At 37.5% G+C, this 10,000-nt stretch overlaps 1 protein-coding gene across 1 annotated transcript; it reads left to right on the top strand.

Moving 5' to 3' along the window:
• The first annotated feature begins 1,995 nt into the window (after positions 1-1,995).
• LOC112197169 (squamosa promoter-binding-like protein 7) lies at positions 1,996-8,925 on the top strand. The gene is made up of 10 exons (XM_024337747.2): positions 1,996-2,685; positions 3,791-3,957; positions 4,071-4,297; positions 4,381-4,455; positions 4,558-4,665; positions 4,786-4,903; positions 5,959-6,094; positions 6,449-6,614; positions 7,118-7,699; positions 8,278-8,925. The coding sequence occupies exons 1-10, from the start codon at positions 2,111-2,113 to the stop codon at positions 8,590-8,592; spliced, it is 2,469 nt and encodes an 822-aa protein (XP_024193515.1). The 5' UTR covers positions 1,996-2,110; the 3' UTR covers positions 8,593-8,925.
• The last annotated feature ends 1,075 nt before the right edge of the window (positions 8,926-10,000 follow it).

Here is a 10,000-nt window from a genome sequence, read left to right as displayed (position 1 = left end):
TAATTTATATCAAAAGTATCTAAAAAAATTTAGACAGTTTCCTGACTTTTATTCTCTTTAGTTATTGAAACTTGAGATTTAATTGTACTATATTACTTCGAGCATCGCACATGTATGACGCTACTATATCTAAGAGAGGAGATTTTGTTAACCTTACTAAAGTGTGGGTGTGAATTTATTGGGGTGTGTATTTTCTACAAGAGGTGAAACGTTCACCTAGAGTTGACATTCATATCCATTGGGTAATACCCAACCAATAATAGTTTGTGGGTAATACCCATCAAATAATTCGCCGGTATGAGTATTTACCCAACCCATTTCTAAACGGGTAAATCCATACCCACCCATTTACCAGTTTTCAATATGGGTAGGTTTTTTTTTAATTTTTTTTATATTTTTAAATACTCACTATTTAAGTACTCACATTCCCCATCTGGGGATATTTTCAAAGAGTCGATTGAGTATTTCAAATACTTGAGACAATGTTTAAGAAAGAAATTGTTGGTTTAGTCACAAGGAAGCAATACGTTTAAAACAAATATTTATTTCCTTAAAACAATTTTCACAACTTGGCGATTAAAAGTAAAATAATGAATTTCGGTTCGTAAATGAACCATCCTCACGGATTACCTTTTGAATCGTCTTTTCACAATTATACGATGATCCAACGGTCGGATCCTCACGGATTACCTTTTGAATCATCTTTTCACAATTATACGATGATCCAACGGTCGGATCCTCACGGATTGCGTTTTGAATCGTCCTTTCACAATTATAAGATGATCCAACGGTCGGATCCTCACGGATCGCCTTTTGAATCGTCTTTTCACAATTATACGATGATCCAACGGTCGGATCCTCACGAATCGCCTACTGAATCGTCTTTTCACAATTATACGATGATCCAACGATCAGATATTTACGGATCTCCCTTAAGATCATCCTCTCAAAATTATACAAAGATCCAACGGTCGGATCCTCATGAATCACCTTTTGAACCATCTTTTCACAATTATACGATGATTCAATGGTCGGATCCTCACGGATAGCCTTTTGAATCTTCTTTTCACAATTATACAATGATCCAACGGTTAGATGCTTACGGATCGCCCTTAAGATTATCCTCTCAAAATTATACGAAGATCCAACGATGGATCCTCATGGATTGCCTTTTGAACCATATTTGCATAATTATACGATGATCCAACCGTCGGATCCTCACGGATCGCCCTTAAGATCATCCTCTCAAAATTATACTAAGATCCAACGGTCGGATCCTCATGGATCGCCTTTTGAACCATCTTTTCACAATTATATAATGATCAAACTGTCAGATCCTCATCCGAGACCACACAAAGTCATCGGAACACTTCTACGATCAATATATCAAATCTACAAGTTGATCGGACAACCTGATCCTCACAGATCAAAACCCATTTACGCCAGTATATCGAAACTACATTTTGTAACAATTGAGACTTTATTAAATTTACGCCAAACAAGAATTAATACCAAAAATCTCGATAATTACATTTTGGGTCTCAGAGTTTTGGTTGCACAACACGTCTAATCATGGCGGTTCGTCTCGTCGAAGACTTGAAGGTGTATTCTGGGTGGGAAAGAGAAATACCCCGTATAGGTTTTTTTTTTTTTCTTTTTTCTTTTTTTAGAATAAGAAAATTATAAAAATGCCCCATATGTTGGTTGAAAAATAATAGTTCTTAATTAAAAAAAAAATTTGGGTGTGGTTTGCAATTTTATATGGGTATTTGGGTAAAATTTAGATACCCACGAGTATACTCATACCCCACTCATTTTTATATAGGTATTTTGTAATTACCCATACACACACCTATAAACTATGGGTATTTCCGATTAATAGATACACAAAAAGAAAAATTACCCGCGGATACCCGTAGCCGTAGGTTTTAATGCCATCCCTACGCAGGTGAAACCCAGCCAAGACACCAAAAAAAAAAAAAAAAATATAACTAATGGTCTACTTCAATCTGGTCTCTGGGACGTTGAGAGGGAATCTTGGCGTCCAAGAGACGGACCCGTTAGGTGTGTATGGTTGGTTGGTTAGGTGATTTGATTTGACCCCAACGCGATGCAAAAGTCCCCCCCTCTTTCCCCAACCCAATCACAACGGCAGCGGTTAGACCAACCTAGGGTTTCTCACATTCCTCAACCGCCCATGGCCGCCGGCGACACTTCATCTGTCTGGGACTGGGGCGATCTCCTCGACTTCACCGTCGACGACGACTTGGCCATCTCATGGGCCTCCGCCGACCCGCCCAACCCGCCCGAGTCCCACCACCTTCCCCCGCCGGACGACCCGCCGGAGAATCCGAATCCGAGCGCGGCGCCGGCGGCAAGGATAAGGAAGCGCGACCCGAGGCTGGCGTGCTCCAACTTTCTGGCGGGTCACGTGCCGTGCGCGTGCCCGGAGGTGGACGAGAAAATGATGGAACTGGAGGAGGAGGAAGCCGGGCACGGGAAGAAGCGGGTCAGGACGGTTCGGGCCCCGCCCGGGACGGCCCGGTGTCAGGTCCCGACTTGTGGGGCCGACATTAAGGAGCTCAAAGGCTATCACCGCAGGCACAGAGTCTGCCTTGCCTGCGCCAATGCCACCACCGTCGTCCTCGGCGGCGAGACCAAGCGTTATTGTCAGCAGTGTGGCAAGTAAGCTCAATCTTTTCACTTCCGACTGTTCTTGATATCATCAGTTCATTTTTCGATTTCGAGTGTTGTTGATTTTCAGTATTGAGCTTTACTTTTTTCATTTTAGTAATCTTCAAAGCTGTTAGTGAGTTCCAAACTAGGTTTCTGAGCTAAGTTGATCCATGAAATTGGGTAAGCTAGCTTTGAATTTGAGCTGTAAGTTCCTCAAGTCAATTTGAAGCCTCAAAATTTATGGTGGGACTGTGTGATTCTCAAAGAGTGGAGAAGGGACTGTCTAGAAGCGATAGCGGCACGCTTTTTAGTTATTCGGTCTTTAGATCGAGATACTTTTTACTTGTGTATGCAATTTCAATACTGGAACAGCACACGGGTTTTTAAACCGAGAGTTTTTGTGAATTTGTTGGTGCAAGTTCTTTAGGAACTGTTTCTTTGAATAAATTCTTCAATTTAATTGATGCGAGCTGGAGAAGTATTCTTGCAACACGATTCAAAATGGATGCTACCATCTAAGGTTTCTTTAGCAACACTGGCAGTATAGTGGAGCTTTCAGAGATTGCTGCTACTCAAAAGTTTCGAGGTTTTGATACAGGTCATCAAGATTATAACAAACAGGATGCTATTTTATCAAGTTGGGTGCAGTAGGGGGAAGAAGGGATTTGGGATAGACACACAGATCTTTTTTGTACATTGATTTTAGTTTGGGCCAGAGGAGATATTAATGAACAAGGTATCAGTTGCGGTTTATTGTTGAGGCTCTTTTATGAGTAAAGATAAATGTTGGGAAAGTATGATCTAAGAATCCATATCAGCACATTTGGAATATTGAAGGGCTCGCATCTGGCATTGGTTATGGCCCAAGTTAATTCCCTACATTTACCTGTCTTTTAAGTTATCATATTGCCTATTCCTTACCATTCCATATTGCAGTCAGAAGACCCTCAGAGTAAAATGAGCAATACTTCCCAGAGGAGATTTAGATAAGCATTATTAGAATCATCAGAATTGTAATACTGTTGCATTCCTTTTTTATCGAGGAACAGTGTGTACTATTCTTGTTGAAATAGTGAGAACTAATTATTCTGGATGTGTTGCACTTCTTCCACAGGTTCCATGTCTTATCTGATTTTGATGAAGGTAAGCGGAGCTGTCGAAGAAAATTAGAGCGTCACAATAACAGAAGAAGAAGAAAACCGAGTGATTCAAAAGCAGGGAAGGAATCTCAAAGGGAAGTTCAAACTGAAGGTGGCAATCATGATGGTGAAGCAGGAGAAGGTATTCAATGTTTGGTTTGATGTTACTGTAACACACTTGTAAAAGGCAGTGTAGAGTTGTTCTCCTTCCTGGAAAAGATGTCTAAAAGTCTGGTTTATATGTCTAATGTGCAGACAGTTTACAGTTAAGCAGCCAGATAAATGAGAAGGAAGACTTGGTGGAGTCAGAAGGTGGGGGTATTTCTACCCTCTTTTCAATGCCTAATTCCCAGAATGTCGGCAGTGATGGTGTTGCATCGGCCCTGACTTCTGGTGATACCCAAATGGATGGAGGAAAACATGATTCCAATCACTCTCTTTCTCCGCCACAGTGCGACAACAAAAGTGTCTACTCATCTATGGTGGGTCTTTGCTGCATGCTGTGTTTGTTGTATGGATAAAACATGATTATGAGGAGATATACTGATTTGATACATACTTGTAGTGTCCGACAGGTCGTATCTCATTCAAGCTCTATGATTGGAATCCAGCAGAATTCCCTAGAAGACTTCGGCACCAAGTACTATTAAAAGATTGTTATTGCAGTTTAGTATATACAGCGAAAAGCTTTTTTTTATGGCATGATATAGGAATTGATTAACATATGGGAATGTTTTTACAGATATTCCAATGGTTGGCTAGTATGCCGGTTGAGTTGGAGGGGTATATCCGTCCTGGATGTATTATCTTGACTGTTTTTATTGCAATGCCAAAGTTTATGTGGATGAAGGTAATGATATTGGTAATCTTGTTTTACAATATTGATATTGACAATTTGTCAAAATTTTCTCTTTACCTTGACTCAACCCTTTTGTTCAACTGTTTGATTCTGATTTGATAATTTACTCAGTTACTTGATGATCCTGCATCGTATCTACATAACTTTGTTATCGTACCTGGAAGGATGCTATCGGGGAGGGGAAATATGCTTGTTTATCTCAATGACATGATTTTCCGTGTTGTAAAAGGTAATTTGATGCTTCATAGCTATGTTTTATGTAGTTTGGTTTTAGAACAATGTGGAATATAAATGGTCTGTGCTAGTATTTTGATGACCCATCTTGACATATTGCCTTTGAAAACATAAAATGTTTAGATCTCTGAACACTTTTTTCAAATGATATAATGGATTCACAGAACTGAACAAAATCTATGAAGTTATGTCGCATGGAAATACTTTCAAAAGCAATCTTGGCATATTGCTTTTGGAAGCTCTTAAGTTGCCAAATTCCTTGCATCACAGCAACTCATGTGCATATCCTTATCTAAAGATGAGCATCTTTTTGATGAACACAGTATTTCTTTGCTAGCCAAAATCTTTTGAATTTGAAAAAGAGAGGAGAATGAAGTGACTAAGGCAAATGATGATGGGATAACAAAATACAAGAACTACCCTCAACTATTAATAACATACCATCTAGGTCTGAGGCACACTTGCTGAAGATCAAGGTGCAATACTTGACCTGTTCATTTGGATATGTATATCACCTATGCATACAGGGAAGTATATGAACTATGTTGTTTAGTAATTGTGGTCGGATTTGGATGGTTTGTGTTTAAGATATCACCTATTAAATGTTGGTTTTTATTTTATTTATTTATTTTTATTTTATTTATTTTTTATTTTTTAAATTGAAAAGCTTCTAGAAACTCATCTTACCATTTTCTTAAAGCATTTGTAGAATTATGTCTATAGACAGCCGTGTCAGTAAAATTTCTTAAGATATCACCTATTAAATGTTGGTTTTTATTTTATTTTATTTTATTTATTTATTAATTTTTTATTTTTTATTTTTTAAATTGAAAAGCTTCTGGAAACTCATCTTACTATTTTCTTAAAGCATTTGTAGAATTATGTCTATAGACAGCCGTGTCAGTAAAATTTCTAAGGTAAAGTTTTCTTCTTTTGTGGATTTTGGATTTTCAAGGTAAACATGCATCTATACCTAACATTTATACATTTATGTACTTGTTTGGAATAAATGAATAACCAACATGCCTCTTTTCATTTTCATATGCACAGACGGGACTTCTGTAATAAAAGCCAAAGTGGAGGTGCGGGCCCCTAGGCTACATTATATTCATCCTACATGTTTTGAAGCAGGCAAGCCAATGGAGTTTTTTGTCTGTGGAAGTAATTTGTTACAACCCAAACTTAGGTATCGCTTCCTTTAAGGATTTCCCACCTGTTTGGTTTCTAGGAGTTTGTTGTGTTATACTTTTGATTGATCCTATTATTCTGGTTTCTTTCCGTTTAACTCAGTTTCCTATCAACTGTAGTTATTTTAATATAGTATGTATATCTTACTTTCTTAGGAAGAAGAAGCTTTAGATAGATGTTCTACGGTAAAACTAGTAAATTCAGCACAGAGAGAGATAGAAAGATAGATATTCTAGTTTTGTGTTTATGTTTATCTTACATTCTTACTAGTGTTCTGTTTAAATGTCACACTGTTGTGGAGAGGGAATTTCTGTTGAATAAGATGCCTAATAAAAGATCGTTATGGTGACAGGTTTCTTGTATCCTTCTCTGGAAAGTATCTGGCCGATAATTATGACCTGGAATCCTCTCATACTCAGATTGAAGGGGACAGCACTGCTGCTAATATAGATCATCAACTTTACAAGATACATGTGCCTCATACAGAAGCAACTAGTTTTGGTCCTGCGTTTATTGAGGTACTATATTGGTTTTTTTCTTCTCTTTCATTTTGCTTATTGCCAATATGATTCCTGACTATCAGTCTGTATGGTTGTTGGTCAGTGTTAGTAGCTTGCACATATTTGGCCTCTTTCTGCTGTATGTATATCGTAAGACTCCAGTGATCACAATAGTGTAGTAATATGCTTAATATTGTTTATGCGGGTGTTTTATCTTGTTTCTTTGTGACGTGGCTTACCCAATTCAGTTGACACTTGGAATATCACCAGGGATTTTTGAATATGACATGTCTGGTTTATTGTACCTTCTTTAATGATAAATGTCCTATGGGTACCTAGGATGGTAGCTGGTTTATCTGCATAGCTGCAGCTGATAGCATTAACAATGACTATAAATTAGGACCAGAATTAGTCACAGGTATATAAAAAAATAGTAGATTCAGCCATTCAGGGTAATTGGTTTTTTAATTCGTCCAGATCTTTTTTTTGGTAATTTATCATTGAATATAACTATATTGCAGGTTGAAAATGAATCTGGGTTATCAAACTTTTTACCTGTACTCATTGGGAACAAAGAGATTTGTGCTGAAATGGAGAGTATTCAAAAAAGATTAGAAGAATCTCTTTTTGTGCGAGGATCATCAGACGTTTCTTCCAGTGGTTCTCTGTTGACCTCTTGTGAAGCATCTTCACTCAGACACAGAGCATTTTCTGAAGTTATTTTAGATATAGCATGGCTTCTTAGAAAGCCCTCCTCAGAAAATGTCCAACAGATCATGACTTCTTCACAGGCACAAAGATTCAATAATTTATTGAACTTATTGATATTCTTCAAGTCAACAACCATACTGGAGAAAGTGTTAGAAAATCTGAACACTCTGATGGATAATGTAGAGATAAACAACCCCGATAGTGGCAGTATTGATGCTGATATGAGGCTATTACAAAAGTACATGGATTGTGCTCGTGATATTCTTAGTCAAAAACTTCAAAGTTCTGGGGTTTCAGTTGTGGAGCCTGGAAGCTTGGTGCAGAAACAGGATCTTATTTCTCAAAGTCTAAGCCGCTTTCAGAGCAAACAACATTTTCTCATACACACTCAGGTGAGGACTTAAATCTTGCTATTTGAGATTTTTCTAATATTTGTTGGTCGTGTGTGCATTGTGAAGGCTTAAAATCTGTGAAATTAGTTTTGATTTCAGTTAAACTTGATTAGTTAGCATTTGTTTTCATCTGGTGCTTAGAATTCCAACTTAATATGACAATATTGAAAACCAACTTCTTAACTGACTGGAAACATTTACGAAAATTTAGGGAAGAAAAAAGGGGGTGAAATTTGTATATCCTGATATTATTTCTAATTACCCTACTGGCTTTCACTTTTTCTTGGAGGCAGTGCTTTCTTTCCTATCACTTTTGGATTTGAAAGTTAGAACCTACATAGATCCCTTTTGCCTCCCTTTATTGACATCTCACAGTTTTGCTTGGCCATTGTTGTTGTTTTTTTAACCACTTGTATTATTCAATATTTCAATGTCAACTCGAGTATGTCAGTTGTGTTATGCCGCGTGATTGGAATTGTCGATTTATCTTGATATTCTGTCTTTCATTGGTTTGACAGTGTTTATTTAATAAAGTGGTATATTTGTTTCATCAATTGTTTTCTGTAAATATATTGCAGGATACAGAGATTATTGTAGATGGTAAGATGGATGCGATGTTGGGTTCAACGTCTAATGAGAGAAGTGAGACTCTTCCACTTTTAAACAAAAAAGCAGCCACAAAAGCCAACCTTATCAAACAGGCTAACTGTGGTATTTCTTCTGGGGAGCTCCTAAGCTCTCGCTCTAGGCGAACATTCTTGGGATTTCGCTCCACTCTCTATGTAATTTCTGCCACTGCTATGTGTTTAGGAATTTGTGCGGTCGTCTTTCATCCTCATAAGGTTGGCGAATTAGCAGTAACAATACGCAGGTGTCTATTTGACAAGATTTAATTAGATGTTTAAGGTATTAATGTAAGTGTTCCCAATCCCTTTGTCTGTACATATCTGTTGTAGACTACTTTCTAACACTACACCTAGAGAAGCCAATGACAAAGTGCATCTTTGTCACGGTTGGAATCCTTTGTAGATCTCCACTGTGCTTTTGTTGCCAGCGGCGTTTGTGATGGTAATTTCTTCTTTGAAGGTAGTTGTTACCCGGCAATTTTTTGTTTTGTTTTGTAAAGCAGTAGCTGTTGTTCTGTATTCTATTGATGCCCTTTTCAGAGAGATTTGATGTTGTCCACTTGTGCTTAATAATACATAAGACGCCTCGTTGCCTGATCTTACTGCTGCTACTGTTCTTCATTGGAGTCCCCTGTAATAAATGGTCTCCTCTTTAGTGACTGTTATTCGCTAGTTAATAACATATTAACATTACTTGCACTCAAAATAGCATATTATTCCAAGTACTGCGACTTCAACTAGGACGATTTCTTCCTTCCATCCCAAACAAAGTTTGGCTGTGACATTTTTATGAGGGCTGCTCATCATGTTCTTCTCGTCATGCTCAAACACCCGAAAAGTTCATTTTGGTTGTTCAGACTTCGTCTGCGTTAAAAGGGAAGATCCATCTCCTACAGTCTATAGATGATTGGAATACACTACTGTCAAAGAAAGTAATGTTGTTGAACAACTTGATCTTTGCTTTTTTATTGGTGTGGAACACTTGTAATTCAAAACTCCTCAGATGCGTTTTGATGTATGAAACTATAAAACACTAGTTGCATTAAAGTTGCATTAAAGTTTCGTCACCTATTAATATGACCAAATTATATCAGGTTGTTGTTATTTCCCAAGTATATGTGCTACCTAAGCTGCGGAGTACGATGATAACTAATATGGAAAAGATGTCAGTTTTGTAATTCACCAGATTGTTCTGCAACCACAGGAGTCGAGGTTCGGCCGAGGTGTCACATCATTCAAGGTACGATTAATTAAGTGAGAGCGGTCAAGATAACAACTCAAAGATGCAATGAGATAAAAGCCTTATATTTTATTAATAAAAATGATTAAATGATGACAATATCAGTTCTACGTAATTCTGTGTACAATACAATCAAAATTTTAAGCCGGCCTAACATAATCAATTAGCTAAGTGCTGCAATTTATGGATAAGTATATTTAATGATTAAATGATGACAATATTAGTTCTATGTGATTCTGTGTACATCACAATCAATTAGATAAGTGCTGTAATTTATGGATAAGATATTTAGTGCCTAATCAAGGGGATAATACGTCATCGAAAAAAAAAGAAAAAGGGGGGATAATATTGTGGGGCACTCAGAGACACAACCTTTTTCCTTTCTACGTTTCTACCGTTTTTGAAGGCTGTAGAAGATAGCAGAACTCTTCAGAA

The sequence above is a fragment of the Rosa chinensis genome, chromosome 4, assembly GCF_002994745.2.
Source record: "Rosa chinensis cultivar Old Blush chromosome 4, RchiOBHm-V2, whole genome shotgun sequence".
Lineage (NCBI taxonomy): Eukaryota > Viridiplantae > Streptophyta > Magnoliopsida > Rosales > Rosaceae > Rosa > Rosa chinensis.
This window is presented reverse-complemented; position numbering and strand designations above follow the sequence as displayed.

Excerpts from the sequence above, each read along its gene's own strand:
- LOC112197169 (XM_024337747.2), top strand. The coding sequence starts at position 2,111 with ATGCAAAAGTCCCCCCCTCTTTCCCCAACCCAATCACAACGGCAGCGG. Across the intron at positions 2,686-3,790 it reads TATTGTCAGCAGTGTGGCAA|GTTCCATGTCTTATCTGATT; the intron begins GTAAGCTCAATC and ends CTTCTTCCACAG. Across the intron at positions 7,700-8,277 it reads ATTTTCTCATACACACTCAG|GATACAGAGATTATTGTAGA; the intron begins GTGAGGACTTAA and ends AATATATTGCAG.